The 27,389-nt window shown below is 37.7% G+C and overlaps 1 protein-coding gene across 1 annotated transcript in view; it reads right to left on the reverse strand.

Annotated features, from left to right (window-relative positions):
* Positions 1–27,389, reverse strand: part of LOC131063572 (uncharacterized) — a 176,336-nt gene that overhangs the window by 8,633 nt on the left and 140,314 nt on the right. The window contains exons 11-13 of the mRNA XM_057997424.2: positions 26,075–27,103; positions 25,867–25,954; positions 13,134–13,520 (exon numbers count right to left, since the gene is read on the reverse strand). Coding sequence (XP_057853407.2) covers positions 13,134–13,520; positions 25,867–25,954; positions 26,075–27,103 — 1,504 coding nt within the window. The remainder of the gene's footprint in view (positions 1–13,133; positions 13,521–25,866; positions 25,955–26,074; positions 27,104–27,389) is intronic.

The following is a 27,389-nucleotide window of genomic DNA, read 5'->3' on the forward strand; positions in this document are numbered from 1 at the left end:
CTTTTAATTCATTCACAATCAAATTGGTGTTCTAATCACTTGAGATTTGTACCAATGGTAGCAAGAAAAAACTGATGACCCAATCTGAGTCAGATCACCACAATGCACGAGCTGAATTTTTTTTGTGATTTATGTTACCATGATCATGTTACAGATAGGGTCTAATGTCACAGATAGGGTCTAATCATAATGTCTTCATCTTATCTGCCATACCAATATACTTCCATTTCATTTTGAAGTATCCTTTCTAATTGAGAAAGGAATGTGAAAGGTGGAGAAGTTACTCCAATCCTTCAAAATATGTAAGATATCAACATTCAGACCTTACAGATCCTCTTCAACCATCCAATAGTCTAAACCACCATCACATTTCAGTGGCAACAAACATGAAGAAAGGCTTATTCCAATCCAAGGATGGTTTGTAGAGCTCTCTACCATTTGCAAATCATCCCAAAAAGATGGTGACGTCCAATTTCAAACTTTTGAGCTGAAGTTTTTGGTTACTAGGGGCCTACAACTGCTAAAGAAATTCCAAATGGAACTCTATTAGAGATTAGGATCTTAGGTTACTAATCATTGCAGACAAATATTAAAGAAATAAAATGAGAACTACAAGACACACAAATTAAACACATTATATACTGTATACATAGGGAGAACTCTTGTGGGTAGAGCCCTCTAAAGCATCATTATAAAAGACTTATAGAATGGTCTATTAAAACATAGATTGAATCTAGGCAGCACTTCTCCTCACTTCGACATGGCCAATATTACCTCTTGTAATAGAATTCACTATAAATCTCCGAATTCCCCCTTACCTCTCAATGAGAGGGAGCCTCCTTAAATATAGAGAAGGGGTGGCAAAATACCTGGGGGTATTAGTCACACCTATTCAAAACTATCATTTGTAAATAATCAATAATCTAATAATAATAGAGTATAATTAGTTACAGTGACATTTGCTTAATAAAGCATGCAATATATATATAAGGTTTTCCAGCCTTATATTAGAACAATATATAAATGTTATAAAGGCATGATCCCTGATAACATTATGTTTTGACACTCCCAATTAATGTGAATAGGGGCATCACTTGTCAATTTCTATAAAAGAAAAAACACAAAATACGCCATAATGAAGAACATGTATTCTAGACTACATGAAAGTCATCTTATCATAATTTATAATTCTAGTGTTTTAAAAATGATATTTTGTATGAAAGCTTTATAAACTTTTTAATGGAGCATGAGACTCCTCGAACTGGCCTCCCCCAAGTTCAATACATAGTGCCCATAGGTCTTATATAATACAATGCTTTTACAGGTGGAAGATTTACAAAGAGAACAAATTACCATATGTCCAAAAAACTTATAATTCTTAGACATCTTATGTTATGCCTATTAGGTCTTACATCCAAGATTTAGCCACTTGGTGGTGTCAGTGACATGGACAATCCCCCTCAATGGAATCACCTAAGGCCAAGCATTGATTTGAATTTGGAGAATTTGGTACTGCACAAATGTTTGATATGTGATTGCTAAGATTCCAACCCATTTGGTTTGATATGTGATTGCTAAGATTCCATTTCTTCTTGATCATAGTATATATTTCTCATGATAATATATATATATATATATATTTTTAATCGATAAGTACTATCATTTATGGGGATAGCTCCCTATATTACTTGAAAATTTTAGAGATTACATTGCCTTTGACATTCATGGAACCATAAAACCAACTACATCTATCCAAATACATATATAATATACTTTGCATAACAGACACATAATGTTATTCCTTCCACTTCAGCCAAAAATTTCCTCAAAAGGACCTTCACAACCCTAGGGTTACATCTGTCCCCCTACGGCTTGATATATCACAGCAGCATACTCACCAATCGCAATTGCTTTGCGGGTGGAGCTCTTCGGAAGCCACCAATCATCTGACTCAGTAATCCTACGAAATGGTTCCATGTTTCCATTGAAAACAGCGCATCTAAATATTTCCCATGCCTCATCCCCAAATGTCTTCAGTCTCTCCCGCTCTTCCCTCCACACTTCTTTGCGGGCCATATCGCGAATCTCCTCACTGTTTACAGAGGCCTCCTCTCCTCCTTCACTGCTCTCGATGTCATCTCCTTTCTCAGTGTCGTCACCTTCACTCTCTTCTTCTTCCTCTGAGTCCGAACGAAGGTAATTTTCAAATTGAAAATAAACCTTCAGTATACTAACTCTGCCTTCTTCCTCCAAACCCAGAATGGCTTCTGCAACCATGTCTACTATGAAGGGTTTTATGAAACCTACTAATAATTCGACCACTCGCTCCTTCGTTTCAATGATGTCTGCCAAAGTGTTGACGTGTCTGAAATCGCATTGCTGCAAACTCCATACGGCCAACACAGAATAGAATAACCAGCTGGTTATCCTATCCTCTCTTGAGATAAGGAAATCCCTAATGCTATTTTCTACGTTTTGATCAAAGGGGATAACCTCAAGGTTTCTTTCGTCAGGTCTTGACTACGGGATTACTCAGTGGTCGATGTGCTTTGCTGGAAACACAAGGGGGACTTACGATTTTGCAACAAGCTAAGTCTGCTGTGATTCTCGAATTACGTAATAAAGAGCAAAAGGAAAGGGTTAGGAGATCTAAAACTAACAACACGGGTATGCGGGTAGACGGATTCAACATAACCAATTCCTGCTTGGCCAGAATAGCTCACAACCTTGCAGGAACGGTGCAATCTTCAAAGGGACTTGGAAGATTTTCAGACTGGAGACGCACGGCTAAGCACCCAATTCTGGCGCAGCTTAGACGGACATTTGCAATTGAACTAAGCACAATCGAAGGCTCAGGTTAACCACACAAAAGGATACACAATCAGTATATCCTCAGTGGTATGAGCCTGAATCTATCAAATACCTGCACACCCAAAATAGAAAGATCTATCTAAAATGCTGAAAGAAACCATGCAAACAGGATGAAAACAAGACAATAAACACCAAATCAATGTTTATATATTGATTTCAACTGCCTATTACAACAATTTCTGCAGCATCTCTATGCTACTGCTAAGATCTAACCTATTCTAACTCTTAAATCTAACTATCTAACAATCTCCAATTATCTAACTGTCTAACTATCTAACCATCTAACCCTTTACAAAAGAAAGGCCTCTGCCTTTTATAGATTTTACAATAATGAATCGAAGGCTAGGATGGACTGCATCCAAGGGCTGCAACCTGCCATCCAGAAGCTGGCAGCTTTAACCTATGCCCATTAAATTCTCAGTTATCCAACCAACCACAATTTCAACCACCCGCAACTATTTTGGAATTAATTTGAGTCTATCCGATCTTCTTGGTGGTTGGGAATAGTTGTCCACAAAAATATCTTACACGGGACCCATAGGCAATTTACAATAAAGCTGTTTTAGTTTTAAAACTGAATTTCTGGACTTAAATCCAGCTGTGCACTTTCTTGAGAATGCATAAACTTGCGGCATTCAGAGTGTTCTTTGGTCTTTGGTCCCGGTGGTGGACTTCATCTTTGTTCAACGGCACGATTCCCAATGGTTGGTTGCTCTCGTGCTCCTGCAGCGCGTCTTTCTTTTCCAGCTTCCAGCGCTTGGCCTTGGATTGCGATCCTTCCTTGATTTGTGTTTGAGGCCTTCTCCTAGTTCTTCGATGATGCCCTGCGATCAATCAACCAATTTCACTTCATTAAATTAATTTAACAAATATTAAATTTAATTACGACGTCTGGCTTGAGAAGCTCTTTGTGAGATATATCTTGAAAATGCTTCTCCTTTCTGTTCGAATGTGAAATTTGATCCTTGGTCTTGATAGTGTTTGGGCGATTTACTTCTGCGTGTTTTACCTTTGGAGTCTTGGGCATTTTGAAAACTTCTTATAGCGCGACCCTGGAGGTTTGAAGAGCTTCTGCAAATTTTAAAACTCTAACTCTCATGCCTTTTCTGGTGAATTTCGGAGAATGGAGGGCACTTTTGCAGACTTTAAACTTTACGTCTCCATCTTCCAAATTATGAACTCTGCGTTTTCGCGCTCTGTCTAATAAACTTTCTACGTTGTGTTCTTCGGATGAATGGGGATCTATCAATTTCGCATTCCTTATATTTGGCCCTATGCGTCGCGATTCTGGGCACTATGGCAAATTTCGGACCTTGGAGGGGTTTTGGCGATTTGCCCAGAATTTCGGACCATAAGGCATTCTTGGAATTTGCCCAGAATTTCGGACCATTCAGCATTTTTATAAATTTCGGAGCTAAACGCGTTTTTTGTAACCTGTAGAAATTTCGGACCTAAATGCCCTTTGTAAAACTTCGGATCTATAAACATGTTTGCAAATTTCGAAGGTTTGAAGGCGTTTTTGAAAATCGAAAAAAACTTCGGACCATATGGCTATTTTTGCAAATTCGACGAATTTCAGATCCTTAGGCGTTTTTGGAATTTCGGAGTTTTCAAGCATTTTGGGCGAACTGGGAATATTTTCGGACCTAAACCACCTTTTGGCAAGTTTTTTACTTTTTCAACTTTTTGCCCCATGGTCTGAAATTGGGGATTTTAAGTGATTTTCGAACCTCTGGGGTCTTTTTGCAAATTTATAACAAACTTTCAAATTTTGGAGCCAGGGTCCGAAATTGGGCGTTTAAGTGAAATTCGGACCTAAACCCACTTTTGCAACATTTCACTTTTTCGGACCTCCTGCCAGTTTTGTCAACTTTTTCACTTTTTGGCCCAGGGTCCGAAATTGGACAACTTAAGTGAAATTCGGACCTCTGGAGCATTTTCACAACTTTTGAACTTTTTCACATTTTAGCCCCAGGGTCCGAAATTGGGCATTTCAAGCGTTTTTAAACGTTTTCTTCAAGAAGCGCGAGCTTGGGCACTTGGGCAAGTTTGTCAAGATCTTTCCGAAGGATCATTTTATGGAATATAACATTTAAGTATAAGTCTTATACTTTAAGTTATATTCCATATATACTTTCAGGATGTTTGAGAGTGGTTTTAGACCTCCAGGAGTCATATTGCAAATTCTAGTTTTTTGAGGTTTCCTCAGTTTTCAGACAGCCAAATTTCAGGATCAGGACATTCCAGACTTAGCCAAATTTCAGGATCAAGACAGAAAGGCACAAACTGGGGGGTCCCTGTCCAAGACGGGGATGGGTGTGCGATTCGCACAACACAAAGGAAGGAGGACGGCTTCCAACACCAGAGCATCACACCAGTGTCTGTCGAAATTTAAGGTAATGCCCACAAGCCCCCTAATGGAATCATAAACATACTCTTCGGTATTGAACAAGTTTCTTAACTGTGCGATCAATACATTTTCACAGTTAACACAACTGATCCTTCCAAAAAAAGCCATGTTCAGCGCTAAACCTACTAATCTCCCCTGAGACCTCACCCAAATAACCACTTGGCAAAAAGTCCTTCACATTCGCCTTAAAAAGATGGAGAATGAATTGGCAATTTCAATCTTTGTCCGAAACCTGCTAAAATCTTTCTCTCTGATATCAAATCTTTTTCGGAGTGTTCCTTTTTTGAACTAACTGAGCAATTCGGGAGCCATGTGACCCAACCATCAATCGCTTCTTAGAGCCCTCAGTTTCAATTTTCGTCTATTATTGGTACCCGAACAGTATCTTTTCTCACATGTCTCTGCATTTAGTCTCTGTTAGCTTTCATTGAGAAATGTTCTCAAATGTGACAAGCCTCGAATTCTATGTGCTATCGCGGCATTATTGAGTCCTTAACGCTTATCCTCGATGCACCCTGCTTGCCTCAGAAAATCTCTGTCATCCGATTCCAGATTTAGGAAATCTGATTTTGTCTGCAGCAAGGATCTCTACCAATCCGTCCGGTAGCTCCTCCTTTTCTGTCAACTATGTTGGGCCATCACAGTCGATACCACTGTTAGCCAGCCAATCCACTGCCGAGTTGCCCTCTCAGTAGATGTGTTTAAGGGTGAACTTGTTTAAACTTTCGCATATTCTTTGGATTTTGGGGTGTACCGCCTCCAATTTCCAATTTTCAAATTTCTATTTTGAAATCCCATTCAGAATAATTTGCGAATCTCCCTCAACTTCTACATCTTGAATGCCACGGGCCACACACCATTCCAACCCAGCTAACAACCCCGCCATTTCTGCCATGTTGTTTGTATTGATACCCAATGGGCCGTAACTTGCCCCAACAAAGTTGCCAATTTCGTTCCTTATAATGCCACCGTACCCAGATTTACCCGGATTACCTCGGCTAGCTCCCTCAAAATTAATCTTTAAGTTTCCTGATATTGGAGGTGTCCAGACTATATTGGCTCTGTTCTTCTTCTTATCCATTAGCTTGTATCCACTAATTTTCGTTAAGTTCCAGTGTCTTTCCATCTCTTTGTCCCAAGAAGAATACGAACTATACTTTCTACCCACTACTTTCACATTGATGACTTCTTCTATGACTCCTTTTATTTTAGGGATTAGCGTATCATAAGACAGAGCTTCCTCATTAAATACTCTTCTGTTTCTTTCCTTCCATATATGCCAAACAAGCAGCGCTGGACTCACCACCCACAAAATGCTCCATTTTGATTTATTGATACTGGACGACCATGTTAATAAAAAACTTTTTAATGTTAGATTTCTCACCGACCCAAGCTGCAAATTGCCCAATAGCCAATCCCAAACTTTTTTAGAATACGAGCACCAAAATAATAGATGGTCCGCTGTCTCTTCATTTTCCTTGCATAGGAGGCATACGCTCAGACCAGCAATTCCAATAGTTCTCAACCTGTCCCCTATTAGGATGCGACCGTGCAAAGCTGTCCATAGGAATGCCCCTGCCTTGGGCAATACCAATTTATGCCAACACAACTCCAAAGGCCATTCCACATTCCGTATTCTACTTCTAAGGATCTCGTATCCCAAATTGACCTTATATTTTCCAGTTTTAGAGGCACTCCATAGTAACTAGTCCATTTCGTTGAGAAAGATGATTTTTTTTTTTTCTATTTAGAATGTCCTTTAACTGCGCATTCTTCTCCAAATTCCATTCTCCAACTGATTTCCATTTAATCCACTCTGATTCCTTCTGCCCTTCCAAAATATAATCCGCCACATAAGAACCTACCACTGCTTCCACTTCATTAATCCATACCATGTCGTCTATTTCTTCAGCTAAAGAAATGTCACCATTCCATGAGTCTCTCCAAAATTTAGGCTTTCCACCATTACCTATTTTCCATGTCAGATGCTCTGTTAATATACTTCTACTTTCCCAAATATGTTTCCAAATTGGAGAGCCCTTAATTGAGTTAGCCACTGTAAAAATCCTTTCTGCTTCGGTTGAATCCAGATACTTAGCAGCCATAATCTTACACCAGGATTTATGAGGTTGAGCATACATTTTCCATGCTAATTTAGCCCCAAGAGCTAGATTGTGCAAATCCATTTTTCTAAGACCCGCTCCTCCCTCCAATTTTATTAAGCAAGTTGTATCCCAATTGATGAGAGGAATTTTCCTCTTCTCCTGTGATCCTTCCCACAAAAACTTTTTGAACAGATTGTCTAACTCTTTGGCTGTTTAAATGATAGCCTAAAATATGACATTTGATAAATGGGAATCGCTGAAAGAACAGATTTAATCATCTGAATTCTACCTGCCTGAGATAACCACTTGTTCTTCCAAGAAGAGGCCTTTACTTGACATTTATTGATCACATCCTCCCACATTCTGTTCTGATGTCTACCCGGATCTAGCTGAACCCCTAAGTACTTCAGAGGAAAATTGCCCTGTGGATAACCCATGATTTCCCCAATTTTACATTGCATTCTCACGTTAGTATTGAGGAAATATATCATTGATTTCTCCTGGTTCATACTCTGTCCCGAACCTTTTTCGTAGTCATTCAGAGGCTTCTTAATTACCATTGCTTCCTTCTCAGTGGCTTCCCCAAATAGAATTGTATCGTCAGCAAATTGGGAGTGGGAGATAGGATCAATACTATTGTGAATGATTGCACCTTTCCAAAATCTCATTTTTACTAGATTCTTCATATTTCTACCCAAAATCTCAGCCATTAATACAAACAAAAAAGGAGACAAAGGATCACCTTGTCTAATACCTTTAGAAGCTTGAAAAAAACCTACTATAGATCCATTTACAATGATGGAGTATGATACTAACGAGACACAATGTTTTATACAATTTATCCAATTAGAATCAAATCCAAATCTTTCAAGAACTGAAAAGAGGAAAAGCCAATTTACCCGATCGTATGCCTTACTAGCATCTAGCTTAACCACCATCCCCTAAGTCTTACTCCTTTTCATCGAGTGCAAAGTTTCAGCAACAGTGATTATGCTATCAGCAATTTCTCTCCCAGGAGTAAAACCATGTTGTTCTGGAGATACTACCTTGTCCAAGACCATCTTCAATCTATTAACCAGGACTTTGGATATAATTTTGTATATAGAATTACACAGAGATATTGGCCTGTAATCTGCAATACTCAAGCAATTTTGCTTTTTTGGGATCAAGGCTATAAGAGTATTATTTATTTCTCTAACAAATTTGCCTTTCCTTCTAAATTCCTCCACCACCTTCCAAATATCCTCTCCCATAAATTTCCAGCACCTCTGATACACCTCCATTGTCATCCCGTCTGGTCCCGGAGCTTTGTGCGAATGCAGCTCAAATGTTGCCTTTTTAACTTCATCTTTTGAAATTGGGGCCAAAAGAGCAGCGTTATCTTCCTCCAAAATCTGTTTGTCAATTATGTCCAAAAGATAATCAACTGTTTCATTTCTCTCCCCTCCCGAAGTTCCCAAGATGTCTTCAAAATATTTGACTGCTATGTTCTCCAACTCTTCAGTTCTACCAACCATTTTACCCGAGATATCTTTCAACTGATTAATTCTATTTTTATTCCTTTTTGCTTTAAAAGAGGCATGAAAAAATTTAGAATTTGAGTCCCCAGCATCTATCCATAATTCTCTGGATTTGTCTCGCCAAAACATTTCTTCTCTTAGGAGAATTTCTGCCAGTTCCGCTTTCAGGGAATTCTCAACATGGAATTCTTCATTCGTCATCCCCTTCTCGATCACCAAGTTATTGATCCTATTTAGTTCCTCTTCTACCCTAATTTTTTCAGCAAAAATGTTCTTGAAGGATGCCACATTCCATGTTTTGATTTTGTTTTTGAGGTATTTCGACTTTTGGACAAAACAAAAACTTGACATGCCTTTAATATTTGAGCATTCTTTCCACCACTTTTCAATGTTTACTTCGAAACTTGGATCTCTCCACCACATGCTCAAAAACATAAAATTGCCTTTCACTTTCATCAATGGTATTGTGCAATTTAACTGAACCGGGTAGTGGTCCGAAAGAGTTATGGGCTGGATAATTGATTCCAAATCAAACTTGCCTCTTAACCAAAATGAACCAACAAATATTCTGTCCAATCTCTCGGAGATTCTGCAAAAATTTGCCCTCCTATTGGTCCATGTAAATTTTCCAGATTTAGGGACAACATCAAAAAGGTTATTGTCTACTACAAAATCTCTGAAATCTTCCATCACTCGGGCATTCATTCTTAAACCTCCAAATTTTTCATCATTGTTGAGTATAGAATTGAAGTCTCCCGCCACAATTGCTTTCTCCGACTCAACCATTTTGATCTAATCTGTGATTTCTTTCCAAACCCTTTTCTTTTCCTCTGTCTTTGCCGGTCCATAAACATTGAGTAGGGAGAATTCCAAATCTTCCTGCAATATTCTAACTTTACAGTGCATCCAATTTTCTTGCTTATTGATCAAGTCTACTACCACTTTATCTGGATTCCATAGAACTGCCAAACCTCCCATGGAACTTTTCGCCTCTTGATAAACACCAACCCATGTCCTACTCAAAGATTTGAAAAAGGAGGCTTTTTCTTCATTAAGCTTGGTCTCTTGCAACATAATGATATCTCCTGAAACTCTTTGGAAAGCCCTCTTGACCAAGTGTTTTTTGTCAAGGGCCGATAGACCCCTGACATTCCATGTTGTTATTTTCATTGATTACCAAGGGAGATTTCTCCTCCCTTGGTTTTCTTTATGTAATCCAACACACCGATTATACCCTTCTCTTTGGCTCTATCCTCTCTCTTCTGTTTGTTGCTTCTTTTGCCCCTTACTCCTTTTGTCTTCCCAAACAATACATTAGCCGATTGACTGATGCTTCTAGGATCAATATTCTCCAATTCATCAATTTGATATATTTCATCTTTTGAGCCCCTTTCGTATTCGAATTCAATATCTGACAACCCTTTCAAAATTGTATTTGAATCTCGGAGGACCTCCTCTGTATTCATACTACTTCCCTTAAAATTTCCTACACTAGTTCCAACATTGAAATCCTTCTGATTAATCTCTCCATCTTCCAATGTTGCCTCCTCCATGATTTCCATCCTGTTTTCCGGACCACCAACGGTTTCCTTCTACGAAGTAACCGTTTCTGTTCTTTCTTTCTCAAGAAACTGTTCATCTTCCGCAAATTGAATCTTATCTTGATATTCAATCGTTTTCTTTTTTTCATCTGATATTTTCCTCCAAATCTGTACTGGTTTTCTAAATGTTTTATTGGCCTTTCTGACAAACATCTTACAATCTTGTTTTCCATGGAGTTTACTACCACATCTAGGGCATCTTGGTATTTCTTTATCAATCTCCACTTTTTGAGACCATTCCCCATGATCCGATATCAAAGTAATATGCTCGGGAATTCTTTTGATTGCTGCTATTCTTAACAGGGCACATTTACATGTATCTTCTTCATTGCCATAGTCTGTTTCCAGCAATGTACCCAAAGTTCTACCAATTTTTTCCCATAGTTCCTCACTCCAATATTCTATCGGGAGGTTATATAAGCGAATCCAAACCGGCTCGGAATAAACTGCCAAAGGGACGGGATCAAAATGAGGAGTCCATGGTTGAATGTAAACAGCATGCGATTTGATGAACCAGTTTCTGTCTGTGAGGGCTCTGTTTCTCTCCTCCTTCTCTTCAAACAGAACTACGAAAAAGCCTTTTGCGATGAATTTGGTTACAGTTTTTTTCCCCCAATTGCATTCAACCCAGTTTCTTATTTCCTTTCTTGGCCAGTTCAGTCCTCTTATTTTGGCTATAACTGCATAATCCTCCCAAAAAGCCAAGTCCTCCTTCAATTCTTTAGTGAAGTCTATTCGCACATCCTCTGCGTGCCCTCCCTTTCCGCCATTAAAAGGTAACGACATTGCAGAGCAAGTTTTTTTAGAATTTGTATCTTTTTTATTTAGATTCTCATGATAATATATTGAGCAGCATTGGAGAGAAATATTATAATGGAGTACTTTCCCTTGAATGAAGTGTCAATGATCTTCAATGTTCTCTTCTCTGTTTTTTCTTGGAAATAGGAGTCTTTGGTAAGAGTGAAATTAGCTCTAATTATTATATAATAAGGTGGTACTTTAACTAGTACCTAGATGAGAAACTCTTCCACTAATTTTATAAGTCACACATATACTTCAGGAGCTACTTTTATATTCATTCCTTTGATTAAGGATCCATAGAAGATAGCTCGTTTAAGTATTAGTCCATTCATGGGATAGCATTCACACCATTTGTTTCGAGAAAATAATCTATGATAGATGTCCTATGACTAGGATCACCAACATAGTAATAAAATAATCATATACTTTTATTCTTGGAGCAGGAATAATTAAATCCATGACATATTACCTTTTTTAATGTGCTTTTTCATTTTCAAAAGTTCATGAAGTATTCTACAAAAAACTAGATTTAGGTTTTAAATAAATACCAACTAGCTTGATCATGATATGTTTCACATAGTATTGTGCAGACTTTATTTGAAATATGAATAATCAATCCTAAAATATTGTCAATTTGAAAGATGAAACAACACATTTCACTTACAATACGTAAGTTATCTATGTATGACATACACTCAATTTTAAGCCAAACAATTAAGTTTTTGATTAAGGATCAAACAGGTTTTAAAGGGACCCGAAACCCAATTTACATCACACTGCCAAAAGCATAAAACCAGAAAACAGGTAGCCTACCATCAGCAGAAAACCAGACAAGAACAAAAGACAGCAAGAAACAAGAGGAGAGATCAAAAGAACTATTTAATAAGCCAAAAGATTAAGTTGATACCCTTAGAATAATGATGATCATTCCATCCTTATTTTACAAGGCTGTTAAGCTATGTGATTGTCATAGACTTAAGTATTAATTTTCATGTTTCTACGTATGTAGCCAACTACTAAATGTATAATTAATGTCGATAAATTATCTCTAAGCAACAGGTGAGATATCATTTACAAGCTTGCTCCCTAGATAGTATATTAGGGAAATTGTCAACAATTACATTCTGGTGTATGAAGGAAAACAACATCCTCTTCAGGTTCCCACGTCCCAGGGATGTCCCCATACTGAAAACGTCAGGATTTGGAGAGGGACACAGCCCTGTAAAACACAATAATTTTCTACAGTTTTGCAGAAAATTCTTAATAAGAAATGAAATCCAAAATAGACAAAACCAATGAACATTTAATCCAATGTAATTCATTATACACTCTGAGTGAAAACTAATGTTTAATGCATAATAAGTCAAATATACGGACTCTGTCATGCATATTTATCAAAACCTCCAAATGTTTCTAAATGTAACAATGGTTTCACACCTTCATTTTGTGTCTTGTCTATTAATGTGCATTTAACTTTCTGTGATTTTGCAGTAATTGACATCTGATTATGCCAATTTTTACTGAAGTCAAATGGCCAAAGCCATTGCAAAAAGAAACCATCCTAAGTTTTTTGGGACATGGAAAGCACAATGATAATCATATTAAAAATTATGATCAGAAGTGGCTCCTACAAGGGCTGAAATAAAATTTTAGAAATATTAATCCACTACCATTACATATTCTAATATGAACTATATGCAACAGGACAAGAAATCAATCTGGAGGTTACTTGAATTTCTTTCTAATAACATATCAAATTCACTTTTTTAACAGGTATTTCTAATATACTAAGGAGCATGAAATTCCAGAAAGAAAAAAATATTACCTTTTCCCTTTTTTGCTGTTCCTGGAGTTAACTTAACATGGTACTTGTATGATTGCAAGACATTGTACGGTGCACAAACAGGCACGGCATAAAGCAAAATGTCATTTGGTAGAGGATTTCCAGTTAATGTATCCAGCTCAGTCGACTTTTCTTTTTCATCTTCAGCTAACTCGTGAATATCATCCTCCTCAAAGATTTCTCTTTCACTCTCAGTTAGTGTCTTCCTTCCTGTATTTGCTTCTGGATCAACCTTGGACATTATATTATTATTGTGCTGGCTGGAGCTCATGACAGGTTCATTAGCTTCCTCAATAAATCCTGGGCAATCTCGGGCAACATGACCTGACGTCTTGCATTTATAGCAAATCTTTGCAAAATCAGGCTCACCTATCAACCGTAAACAAAAAGAAAGCAACATGTTATATAGAGAGTTATCAGTAACCAATATAGAGTCCAATAAGAAACATTTGGTTTTCATAGTCCATGAAATTGAGCAAAAGATTTTGGAAAACCCTGAGTACAAGAATTTGTATTGACATTTCAGATCCCACTTATGATCCAACATCAAAGTGTAGCAAAGTAAAGCAAAGCTTACAGATAATAACCTTTCTATATATCGTTTGTGTGTTGCAAAAAAGAACACCTATAAGAAGGGAAAGACAAAAATAAATGTTGTATTCAATTTTTTTAGATTATTTAGGGAGGGTTGGTGACAGAGGCCCTCACACCTTACATATGCAGGGATTCAGCTCTTTCTAATGCTCTCCCAATGGAAGTACTACTAGATTTAAAATTTAACCCATGGAGATACCACACAAAATATTTAACCTTGCCTCCAACTCTCCTAGTAGATCTACTTTCATCTCCATCTCCTATGGCAAAATTGAAGTGGTGCAGTGAAGTAGGCCAAATCCTTCTTCCCACTTCACTGTACTACTCCAATTTTCTTGCATCACCTGCAAGATTATGGCACATTACAACTGAAGTGGAGATACCATTCCACCACACCTACCAATGCTAATATGTCCTAGGGGAGACTTGATTCTTGGTCTCCAGCATGAGAACCAAGTGGCCCTACAACTTAACCACAACCTGTTGGACATGTTGCATTCAATTTAGACATTAAATAAATGATTTTTAAAAATTTTGAAAGTAAAATAAGTTACAACTTATGGGTCTTTCTAACTAAGTTAATCATAGGATGCTTAACCCACCCCCATCTCTATTTAGCTTAATAAAGTGCTTAGTAATTCAACAGCCTCTCTTAGAGATATTTTAAAACAGTTGCCCTCCAATACTAACACTTTCCTATCTTCAAAGTGAATATGGTATCTAAAATAACATGGATTCACCAATATGATCAGTTTTTATGTCAGCACCATATTCCTCAATCCTCATACATATGGGATGACTAGTTTCTCCAACATGCAATACCCAATAATACAATAGTTCACAAACCCGGCGCACTTGCCAAGTTGCTGAACACTCACAGGTTTTTAAACTGTGCGAGTAGTTACAGGTTTAACTCACAACTCTCCAAGGACATGTTTCAGATGAAAATCCATAGGGATTTTTTGCAAGTCCGCCCTATTGATGTGCGTTTTGTGACCACACACACCAACACAGAATAAAGATTTCCAATGGTCACTTTACTCTCTCTTGATCAAAGTTCAATTGTATGCTAAGATTGCAAATAAGTTCAAACGATTGACTCCAAAGTTCCGGTTATGCAATGGATGTGACTCAGTTGGCTTGATGTTATGTGCTGGTAATCCAAGGGGAGTTACATACACTTAAAGAAGATTAAACAATTTTATAAGGAATTTGATCACAAATGATTTTGTCAATGAGAAGATCTTTTTAGGATTTTTTATTTGAAAATGTTGAAAGTAAATGAGAAAGGGTTTAGAAAAGCTATGCTAAAATCTAAGAACAAAGGAGACAATGATTGCTTAAGTGAAATCAACCACACTTTGCTTCACCAACTTCGTACAACTACACAAAGGCAATGCAATCTTCAAAGGTTGTGCAAGGGATTTTCATAACACCAATGAACACCATCAAAGAACAATGTTTATCCGATGATCGAAGTTAAACTTTTACATAGAATGGCTCAAACCAGCCTTACATTGTTGATAACAATCAGCTAGCAACAAAAGGTATGAGCAAAAGATTTCACTCTAAACAATATCATCAATCCCATTCATCTAAATGCTTTGAAATAAATCTACTCTAAGTGAGGAAAGCAAGACCATGAAGCTACAAAACAAGACAAGCATACACCATCAAAAGAACAATGTATTACAGTTTATTGCTTCAATAGCTTATCGCAACAATCTTAGACAATCTCTCATCCCTTTACAAATGAGTGGATCACCCATTTATATAGGCCTCAAGCCTTGATTACATGCAAACCCTAATTAGGGTCTGACCCAAAAGATTCCACACACATGATGCAACAAGGTGGGAATAAACATTAAATGCCCATCATAACCATTTACAATAAATTCCTGCTTGCCAAAAATGGTGTCCACTGTGAATTAAATGCACCACTATCCATCAAATTCACCCAATATGTCATAAACATTCCTCCATGCAAAAATATCAGCCATAATGCCATAAATGCTCCATCATCTCCCAAATGCAATGGCTACATGCAAAAAGATGCTCCACTACCTTATTAATTATGACGGCTGCCATGCATTCTGCCACCATTTGGTCAAATATTCCTGTCATGAATGTGCCACCATGTCATGCAGTCAAAAGATTCTTGTCCAGAAATGGATGACCATTATCTTGCTCATTAATGACATATGCAATAAACCTGGTGACGACGACCTCCAATTCTCCTACGAAGACACTTGGCATGCTTTCCATCTGGAATTCCATCAAGGCAATTCTTCTTCACACTTGGAGAAAAACTTCTCCCAATCTGCCACCAATTCCTGAGTCCTTCGAATTGTGCTAGAGAATAAGGAAACATTTTCCAGATGTGTGCTGGAAAATGATTCCACAAAGAAATACTCATGTAATCTGTCCCTAAGGAAGTCCATCGTCAACTCTTCTGCAGTCACCCTTCTGGAAAATAGTGCCTCAATTGCCTTAATGATTTATCCTTGTACTTTCCTCACTGAGTCTCTTAAAGAAGTAGACTCCCTGTTGAACCTTTCAAAATATTCCTTTCCGATGCAAATGGCATAAAACCACCACGGGAAATCATAAACATCGTTCTCCTGGACAACTTTCCCGTCAATCAATGTCTGCCTAGGAATTTTCATTAGAGCTTTGAGTCACAGAATAGTTAAGTCTTGGTAAATGTGCCCATCCTCCCATGAACTATCCCTAACTTCCAGCCTGTTTAGGATTGCAAGAATTTTGGAGTGAAGGCGAGCCAAGTTCTCAATGAATCCTCCTGCTAAAGTGAAGACACCTTCCACCCATTCCTTTGAGCATTGAGCTCTCTTCTTGACATCTTCAACACCATCAACAGATTCCTTAGGAAGAGAGGGAAGTACAAAGAATGGATCTTCTTCCCTGAGTCGATGTCTAAAACTCTGCACATACTCACACAAGGCTTGATTTTCGCTCTTCAAGCTCTTGCTTTCATCTTTTCCATTTTCTCCTTCATGGCCAAGGAAGATTCTTCAAAATCTTCGACTACATGTGTCGTGGATGCACGCTCCAAATCGACTTCCATGACTGCATATTCATCAGGCGTGATCTCATTTCTGTCTTTGTCTACTATAGGCTCAGCCAAGTGCAGCGTCCTGGATTTCGATTCATCACGTGTGATTTTAGAAAATTTCTGGGTTGCCTTCTTTTCAGCTGGTTTATCCATCCTGCTTAGAAGTCTTTCCAATTAATGTGTTGGATCTACTTCTTCCGACTCTCTTCTCATTTTTTCCCCGAGCAAATCAGGAGCGACAGATGGTTGATCCTGAACTTCCATGTGCGCTTGCTCCTGTGAAACTTCCTCCATGTCTTCGAGAATGGTTTCAATGAAACCATCCTGGTCTTGTTCTTCTGGATGTGGAGGAACTTCTTGCCTTTGAGCTGCTGGTTAAACTGGTCTATGAGAAGCACTGGTGCTGAGCATATCTTGTGCTGGCATCTTATCAAAAATATTATCCTGAGGTTGACTTCTTGCTCAAACATCTTCACTTCCTGCACACTAGAGAAATTGGCTGGCGATTGTGCCTATTCCACCCTTGGCCTTTTCTGCTAAGGCTCTTCCAGCTGAACTTTTGACTGGACTTCCAATTGGCCATCTTTCCTCTTTCTTGCTTTGGACTTGTTAGGAACATTCATTTCTTTACTATGTCCAGCTCCTTCCTACTGGATTTCTCCCTCTTCAACTTGGGTGTTGTGATGGCATGATGTAGGAATTTTGGTCATGGAGAAAAACTCCTCCATGACCCCATTTTGGTGCTCATGACCCATGCTTGGGCGCTGAATGACTTAGGTGAAGGAATTTAATCATGGAGGAAATTTCCTCCATGACCTCATTTTGGCACCCATGCTATCTTTGGAATCCATTCATTGCTAAGGTAAGGATTTCCTTGGACTTTGGCAAACTTGGCCATTTTTTCTCATTTACGGATTGGAATGCCATTTCAAGATTGAAGTGATTTTCTTTGCCTTGAAAGTTTTTCAATGCTTTTTCCATTTCAGGAAAGAATTCCACACAGTCATTTTTCGATCAACACCCTGCTTTTTCGACTTTCCGGATTCAAACAAATATTCGGGAATGTTCAGTCTTCAATGTCGAGACCTCTGCCAAAAATAGAATTACTAAAAATAGTAAGTACTTCAAAACGTCAATATTATGGCAAATCAGAGCAAGATGACACTATAAAAAGTAAGTACCTCAAAACGTTGATATTAGGGCAAATCAGGGCAAGATGACACTAAAAATAGAAACTTACTAAAAAAAAAAATTGCTAAAAATAGTAAGTTTGATTTTTGGCAAAATAAAGACAATTTGGGAGGCAATGTGATGCAGGAGCATCCCCGGTCTTTGAGCAATCTTGCATCAACCAAAAATATTTCCTTTCAGTTTAGTTCTTATTCAATTCAGTGTGCATTTTTCTGTGTTCTTACCGATAGGCACCGGTAGTTGTTTGCTTTTCATTGCAGATCCTATTTTTGGTTTCCAGGCTGGTTCATGTGCTTAATTGCAAAATTTCAGTCCATTTGGATTCTTTTTCGGCTAGTTATCGCTCCCAGTTGATTGTTTCTAGGTTCCAGGACAACTCTTGTGCTTACCGGTTAACTTTCCTTCATTACCGGAGCGATTCTTGGCGTGTGGATCTATTTTGGGTCTTGTCCAATGTTCTTTAGCGTGCGGCCGACCTTCCTGCTGATCTGCAATTCTTGGTTGTTATTTTCCAAAAGGAATTCTTTCATTCATGGGGCCAACCTAGTTACATGTTTCATTTTCCTGCATTGGTAAATGTAATCTTTTGAGGCCGACCCGGATATGTTCCAGAGGGTATATATATGGTACTATGTAATCATTTGTAGGACAGAGGAAGTAGAAACAAGAATAAGGATTGAGATTTGGTTTGCATGATTTGGTTGATTCTGAGAGTCCCATTGGATTGTATCTGGCTTGTATCCTGCATGTAACCAGTTAACTACCGGATGTTCTATAATGATTGTATGTTGATAACCGGTTGGTTACCGGAGGTTCTAAGACAATAAAATGATCTATTTCTGTGATCTTGTTGGTTTCGTTGTCTTACTCTTGCTGCATAAGCCAGTTAATTCTCTTTTGAGGGTTTTACTGGTTATGGCTGCATCAATTGGTATCAAAGCTGGTTATGAACTGGTTGGTGGAAGAGTTGTTTGCGAACCTTCAGGCATTCCTTTGGGTGGACAATTCATCGATTGGAGGCAGGTTGCACGTGTGTTCGATAGATTGTCGAGGAGAGGCAATTGAAATCGGTAGTCAGATCGCCGAGTTGAGGTAGTTCACCGGAACGGAAGAGGAGATGCCGCCTAGAAGGACAAACCCCCAGAGGGTAGAGCAGATGATGGAGGAATTCAAGAATGAAGTGAGGAACGAAATCCGGAAAGCATTGACTGGTTTGCAGAGGAACCCTGAATCTGAGGATAAGTATGAAGAAGTCGGTGAAGAGCTTGAAGCGGAAGAAGCTAAAGGACCGGAAGACAAAAGAGAGGAAAGATTCTTGAGAGCAGTGGCGCAAGCGAGTAAAGTTCATAAAGTGGAAGTTTCAAACTTTTCTGGAACATTGAACCCGGAGGATCTGATTGATTGGAACGGAGAGTTGGAGGATTACTTTGAGTTTGAGGATGTCAAGAACGCGCAGAGAGTTCAGTTGGCACAGACTAAGTTAAAAGGACATGTTGCCTTATGGTGGAAAGAATTGCCGAAAGACAAAGTGGAGAATGGTGAAGTGAAGATCACTCGGTGGAGACAGATGGTTGCAAGATTGAAGGCCAACTTCATACCAAGAGACTATGAGTTGGAATTGTTCAAGAAGTTGCAGAACCTGAAACAAAGAAACATGACTGTGAAAGAGTACATCAAGGAATCATACAAGGTGATGATTAGATCTGGACATAAAGAGATGGACAGAGAAAAGGTGGCAAGGTACATAAATGGACTTGCATTTAACATTCAAGATGAGATGAGCATGTTGAGGGTTTCCACAGGTGAAGAAGCTTACTAGTATGCTTTGAAGGCTGAGGAGAAGGTGAGAAGAAGATAGTCGAATAACCCTAGAGGGAAGGAGAGATTCAAGGGGCAGATGAGTACAGAGAAGCAGAATGTTGAGGAAGAATCAAAACCTAAGTGGAGTAAAGAACTGGAACAAAAAACACGGAGAAAAGGTAGTGGTAGTACCGATAGAGAATTTCCTGACAAATGTTTCAAGTGTGGAGAAACCGAACATAGATTCTATGAATATGAGCAGGGAATGGCAAGAAGTTGTGTGGCAAATGAGGAACCGGAAGGTGAAGTTACTGGAACTGACTGTATACCGGAGCAAGGAGAATCCTTTATGTTCAGAAGAGTCATGATGGAGCAGAGCAGTGAGGATACAGGATCTACTCAGAGAAAGAGTCTTTTACAGACTGTGTACAAATCAGGTGGTAAGTGTTGCAAGTTTATTGTGGATACTGGAAGTACTGATAATTTGGTATCTGAAGAGATGGTAATGAAGCTTGGGTTGAAGAGGCTTGAGCATCCTTGTCCTTACAAGGTAAGTTGGTTACAAGATGATCAAAAGACAGAAGTAAAGGCACAGTGTTTGGTGAATTTTAATATTGGGCCTTTTAGGGATGAGGTCTTGTGTGATGTTGTATCTATGAGTGCTTGTCATGTCTTGTTGGGAAGACCTTGGTAGTTTGATAGAGGAGCTATTTATGACTGTAGAAGAAACCTAATCACTATTGAGAAAGATGGGCAGAAGTTCACATTGACTTCTTTGAAGGAGAAAGAGAAGGAGGTGAAGAATCTGAGTCTTGAGAAAAGTTGTAGTACTAAGAAACCAATGGTAGAAGTTATACCGGAAGGTGGCATGAGTTTGCAGAAGGATCTGATAAATAAACCTGATGGACAGATAGAACCAGATGACAGAAAGCTTATGGTGACAAACCGAATGAAATCTTGTGGCAAAAACAAACCAGAGTTGCAAAAGAAAGAGAGCAGTAAGCAGAGACAATGTCTAGATCTGAAGCAAAGGAAGAGAAAGAAAGAGAGTCGAGTGAGAAAAGTCGGTTGAGATCTCGGAGGAGCTAAATAAGAGGTTTGCAGATAAGGAAGATGTTTGGATTAGAAATGAGCATAGGATCTTTATCCCGAATCCTTTTAGATGTTCATGAGTTGCCTCTCATTGAACATCTCTTTCTACCTGGGGTGTTTGTTATAGGAGCATCCCCAGTCTTCGAGCAATCTTGCATCGACCAAAAATATTTCCTTTCAGTTTAGTTCTTGTTCAGTTCAGTGTGCAGTTTTTTGTGTTCTTACCGGTAGGTACCGGTAGTTGTTTGTTTTTCATTGCATATCCTATTTTTGATTTTCAGGCTAGTTCATGTGCTTAATTCCATATTTTCAATCCATTTGGATTCTTTTCAGGCTATTTATCGCTCCCGATTGATTGTTTCTGGGTTTCGGGATAGTTCTTATGCTTACTAGTTAACTTTCCTTCATTACCGGAGCGGTTCTTGGCGTGTGTATCTATTTTGGGTCTTGTCCGATGTTCTTTGGCATGTGGCCGACCTTCCTGCTGTTCCGCACTTCTTGGTTGTTATTTTCCGAAAGGAATTCTTTCATTCATGGGGCCGACCTAGTTACACGTTTCATTTTCTTGCATTGATAAATGTAATCTTTTGAGGCCGACCCAAATATGTTCCAGAGGGTATATATATGGTACTATGAAATCATTTGTCGGACGGAGGAAGTAGAAATAAGAATAAGGATTGAGATTTGGTTTTAGTGATCTGGTTGATTTCGAGAGTCCCGGTTGGATTGTATCTGGCTTGTAGCCTACATGTAACCAATTAACTACCGGATGTTCTCTGATGATTGTATGTTGATAACCAGTTGGTTACTGGAGGTTCTAAGACAATAAAATGATCTATTTTTGTGATCTTGTTATGTTTTCTTGTTGCTTTCGTTGTGTTACTCTTGTTGCATAAGCCGGTTAATTCTCTTTTGAGGGTTTTACCGGTTGTGGCTGCATCACAATGAAATCCCTAAAAAAATAGGAACTTTCTAAAAATAGAAAGTTTCTCAAAATTTGCTCAAATTTCACTGGTAGGTTCCTTGAAGGGTCCTAATTCCAATGCAATGTTCAGTTTTTCCAAAACCCTAAGGAAAAGACCCTAAATCTAAGTCTGAAGGGAAAAACCCTTAAGTAAGCAAAACAAGTTCCAAACTTAGCCAAATTCACTCAAACGACTTGCAAACTTGATCAAATTCCACCAAAACACTTGCAGACTAGGGAGATCAAAGATACTGCTGCGACAAGACCCAAAGAACCAGAACCAAAACCAAAAGACCAAGAGGACCTAAAAAGTAGAGGGTCCCCATTTGGAATGGGGTGATGTGCGATTAGGTCACAAGATGACCTAACTCACCCACACAGGGAAAAACATGCCAATGCAAGCTAAAACACATTTTTTCTCATAGTTTTTGCCTTTAAAACTCTACATTTGCCCCTCCATTGAACACACAGCAGCAAGCACGATTTTTATAGCATATTGGAAAGATCTTTTAGGCAATTTGTAGAAGAAATTCCCAAAATTTTGGATCTACAACAGCTTAGTTCCATTTTTATTTTCTTTTTAAAGCATTTAAATTTGTAAATAATTTCTAATTTTTAGCATGTTAAATGATTGAATTGAATTGATTCTATTTGTCTAAACTTGTTACACAATGCTCTCACACAATAGAAAATCATTATTCTATTTTACAAGGCAATAAGTGGGGGGAAAGGCCCCCCACACATCCCCATCAAGACCTAGGATACAAACACAGCTGAAATAAAACCTCTAACTCAGGAAGATAATCAAGCTCCATTAGCAACAATATTATCAAGATTTTTGGGCTTTGGCCCATAGCTCAAATGGTTGGTAAGGTTGTGCCAAGGCTTCGGGTTCTTCCCATGTAGGTCCAAGGTTCAACTCTCGCCGATTGGGTTTACTTGGCGGCTGGGTTGTTTGAGCCCACTCAGTCGTCCACCAAGGTATTCTTGTCTAAACTCATCCCCTCTATACCCCAAAACTCAGTAAAAAGTAAGGCCAAGGGAAGGTGTGGTTGGGTCGCTAGACTGAGTTGTTGGGTTATCTCAAGATATAAAAAAAAATCAAGTTTTTATCAAATTCATTGATTCAATTACCATTTCATTTTTAATTGTCATCTAGCAGCAGGGTGGAGCCACAAGCACAATCTTCTAGACCAAGTAGGGAGCCACAATAAAGTTAAAGGACTAGACCCTCTATCCCCCAATTTTTCAATAGGTTGGGGAAGAGGAAATTGTGAAAACTTGTAATTTTTCACTTGCCTAGATGATGATTTTCAAAGATTATCATCACAAATTCATAATAGTTATCAATTAGCAACTAGCTATTGTATCTGGTTCCACTATCCAACTTCGCATGATGATGCGATTTTGTAATCTATATGTATTTAAGAATCAAATTTAAGAGAAAACACTTGTGGTTTTTTAAACTCATTTAATACAATTTGGAAGTGAATTTTGTAAAATAATTGTGTTCTTTTAAGAAATTTTAGTATTGTTTAAGTTGCCATGTTTTTGCCAATTTTTGCCGAGTCAAAAATTTTGGGCTTGCCGAGGTATCCTACAAGTTTGAGTTTATGAACTATGCCCAATACAAACATTCAACTTTAAAACTTGAGAAATAAATAAAGCTTCCCCGCAATCCTTATAGGAATTGATTAAGCTCATTACATTTCTATATCACTTGAATGTCATTTTGATGTACTTTTTTTAGGACTTTGAGATATATTAAAAAACCATAGGGCTTAAACCTATGATCACACGGTTAACAGCCATGTATATAGGAAGGTAGTTTTTAAAAAGAGTAATACTTCTTACTAAATATAACAGCAACGCCTAAATTCCAGTACACTTGCTATTTAACTCTAGAATGGTGTAGAAATTGTAATATCCTCTTCACTGCAGTAAAAGCATGACATAATATCTTTCAATCTCATGAACATAACCATTTGAGTTTTATAAGTAGCATTCAATGGTATTGAAAGGTCTCAAATAGAATTCAATCTAAAAATCACAATTGCATAGCAAATATAAGCCCAAGACCGAGTAATTTAGCAGCATAGAGAAAACTAATTGCATGTTACCCTCAGAAACAATTTTTTTAAAAGTTGAGCCCTCAAGGGAAGACATAAACAATAAGTTAACCTCCTCTATGAAAGGTTTCCCATTTCTCTTAAGCTCTAGTTTCTTAGAAATTATGCAGTCCTTGAATGGGCTCAATGTGCTTGATATGCTGTGTTATAAATTTGTATAGATTTAAAGATAAAATTTGCTACTCAACAAGGACAGTCTCAAGAAGAGCTGTGAAACCAAAAAAGGATGAATACACACCATAAATGTACACTATGTTCAACATATTTATGAGACAAAATATGGTTCCAGTTATTACTTTTAAATGATAAACATGACACAACTTGATAACTGCATCTTAATACAACTAAGGAAATAATAACAGCATAAAATCTCCAAAATCATAATGACGTATAGTATTGACTCTTTGAGAGATGCTACAAAGAAAATAAAGTATTGTCCATTTTTGGATAATACTCCAGAAGTCGAAGCACCCAGTGTGCTTGGAGTATGACTCTAAAGATGTTCAGTAAATAACTAAACTGTTTATTTATCTGAAACAGATTCTTCCCTCCTGATCATAGAGATAGACAGCAACATCCTATCAATCCAACTCCTATCACTACCAAAATAATGGTTTTTTTAAGAAAGAATAAATGTCACCTTTAAGTACATTATATATCAACTTATAGGATCCTTCAAATATGTACAGTTAGCAATATTGTATTCACGTGATGATCCTAATCCTTGTTACAAAACATATTCTTGTTTACTAGAATGTTTTCATCACATTGAAGAAAAAGTTCTCCAGAATGCACTGGGGACATATATGATGCTTTTAAAGGATGAATGAGTTAAAAAAAAAAAACCATAGTAAAAGAAAAAGAAACTACTAAAATGGGCACCAGGTGGCTAGGGCAATCTCTGGGCCTGCCAAATGCACTGTACATATACAACAAACATAACTGATTTATGAGCAATGTCAGTAAAAACTATTTACTCAATTTAACAAGATTTTGCAGGTCTTGAAAAAAGCTAAAAGTGCATTATTGAATTCCTCAATATCATAGTCATTCTCCACAAATTTTATGCCATTCATAAGTTTGATGAACAAGAGAAACACAAGCACTAGGATCTTTCCATTGCATGCAAAGACTACAAGTATTGTAATTTCCTAGTTTCCTTTCTAGGATATTTACTGAATTGTTCCAAAACAATATAATATTTCCATATGTTGACATTCATTTCCTTCCATAATATAGCTAAAAATTAGAATACCAATAAGATACTGGACATGAAGATCCTAAGCAGCTAGTTTTTCATAACGATAATTATTTTCTTGCCTGTTATTGCTAACTGCGGGTTCAGGTGCAGCGATCCTGGCACACTAAGAGTATTTCATCCAAATAATACCTTTTTTCTGGTATCTCTACCTAAACTTGCGATTTGGGCAAAAGGTCTGTAATTGATGCTCTGACCTAGTAAGTCCTCATTTTTATATTTACTTCCATCGACGACTTCTTAATATATAATGATTATATAAATTTTTGTTTTGCTAGTTTCTATATTTTCTAGTTATACATGCATATATAAACTGCTTCAACGACAACATGAGTTGATAAACCAAATCAGGACAAGATGACATTCTGGTGGCGTTCAACTCTATCAGATTAGACAGCAAAGAGACAAGGCTCATAAAAATGACTAGACCAGTCTACGGCATCTTTTCATAGCCAAACCCATGAATGTGGATATACATCGTTTTTAACCAGAACCCTATAGACTCTAGCTTATTATCTCTGAACATTTTATTTATGATACTGCCACCTGAAACATTTGAGTCATGTAGACGGGAAATATTCCATCTACTACAGCTAGCACTTAAGATGTCATACCAGCAGTTCTTTCAACTCCTTTTGTCGTCAGTGTAACTTCTTTATCTTTTTTTGCTTCTCCTTTCTCTTTGGAACTTTTTCCTGCAGACTAACAGCAAATACAAGTCAGCTTGAAGAGAGCAAAAGAAAGGCATGACCAGGTATATTTCATTCATAAAAACTATTGCAGTTAATGTAAAAATTAATATTTGATTAATAATTTACTTACAGCTAGCAATGCCATACGAAGTTGTCTTTCTTCTTCATCTTGTTCAGCATACTTTTGCTTGATCTTTTTTAATTTTCCCTTTCGACCACGACCTACCTTTCCAGATGGTACCGTCATGTCCTGCTTTTCATCACTAGTGTCCCCTTCAACTTGTCCATGTTGACTACCTAACTCTTCACTCTCTAAAGTTTCTTCATACAGTTCTTGGTCTTCTCTATTTGAAGAATTAATCTGTGTTCCTTTCTTTAGTTTTCTTCGTTCTGCCTTTGACAAATAGGGCTTTTCTCTCTGTGTGGATTTATTTGAATGATTGACTTCATGAATATTCTCTGCTTCTGCAACTGTTTGGTCAGTTTCAAGCCCATATTTATTGAACTGTTCTTTGCCTGACATCTTAATAGATCCAAGTGCTAGTGCTTTGTCCATTAGCTCATCAAGTTTCGATGAATTCTGATAGATTTCATTTTCTTCATTGTCATTGAAAGAGACTTCGTTGTAGTCTGCAGTGGAAAATTTATTATCTTGCTGATCTATAGCTAAGGCTCCTACTATTTCATTTCCTTCTGCACTTGTTGACATACCCGAAATTCCATTAGCCTCACCATTTCCAGCAGAATTTGCTAGATTATCAGCACTATCTATATTTTCTGATAACTTTGAACCTGTATTTGAATCCTCATCCATACTACCATCTCCTTCGGAAGCAAGTTCATTGTCTGACATGTCAGAGTGTCGCCCTGCTGAAGTTTCATGGATTTCTTCCCTGTCCCTTACAGATTCCAGATCTTCATTCTCAATTCTTACACGGCGTTCATTTAAATGTGATCCTAATGAACTCTCATCTAGCCGAAATAAGATACCGAAACCCATGATAAGAGGATGAGGTGGAAGAAAATTTTTCCTTCCCCTAATCATAAAACTTCCGACAGTAAGATACTCTCCTGTTGGTGCCGTCTTACTCACTTGGTGAGGATGCACCCACCAAGCGCTTGTGATAATTTTTGAATCCCATGCTTGGCTGTGGCATACCTGAACAAATGATCAAAATATTAACTCTACAAAAACACAAAGCACTAATATGCTTTATAAATATTATTCCATGTAAATTTGAATTTCTTGAAAACCAAAATGATTGTAAAATTCCAATTCAAATGGAATCAAACTTAATCCTGTCATCAACGAACCCATGGACAAAAACAAAAATTACAAAATGAAAATTTTTCAGAGAGCTACTTTGTGCCAATGACAATAAGTAAAATATGAAATTTATGCATTAATATATTGTTTGTAACTGAAATAATGACTCTCGAGGACA

The sequence above is a fragment of the Cryptomeria japonica genome, chromosome 4 (assembly GCF_030272615.1).
Source record: "Cryptomeria japonica chromosome 4, Sugi_1.0, whole genome shotgun sequence".
NCBI lineage: Eukaryota > Viridiplantae > Streptophyta > Pinopsida > Cupressales > Cupressaceae > Cryptomeria > Cryptomeria japonica.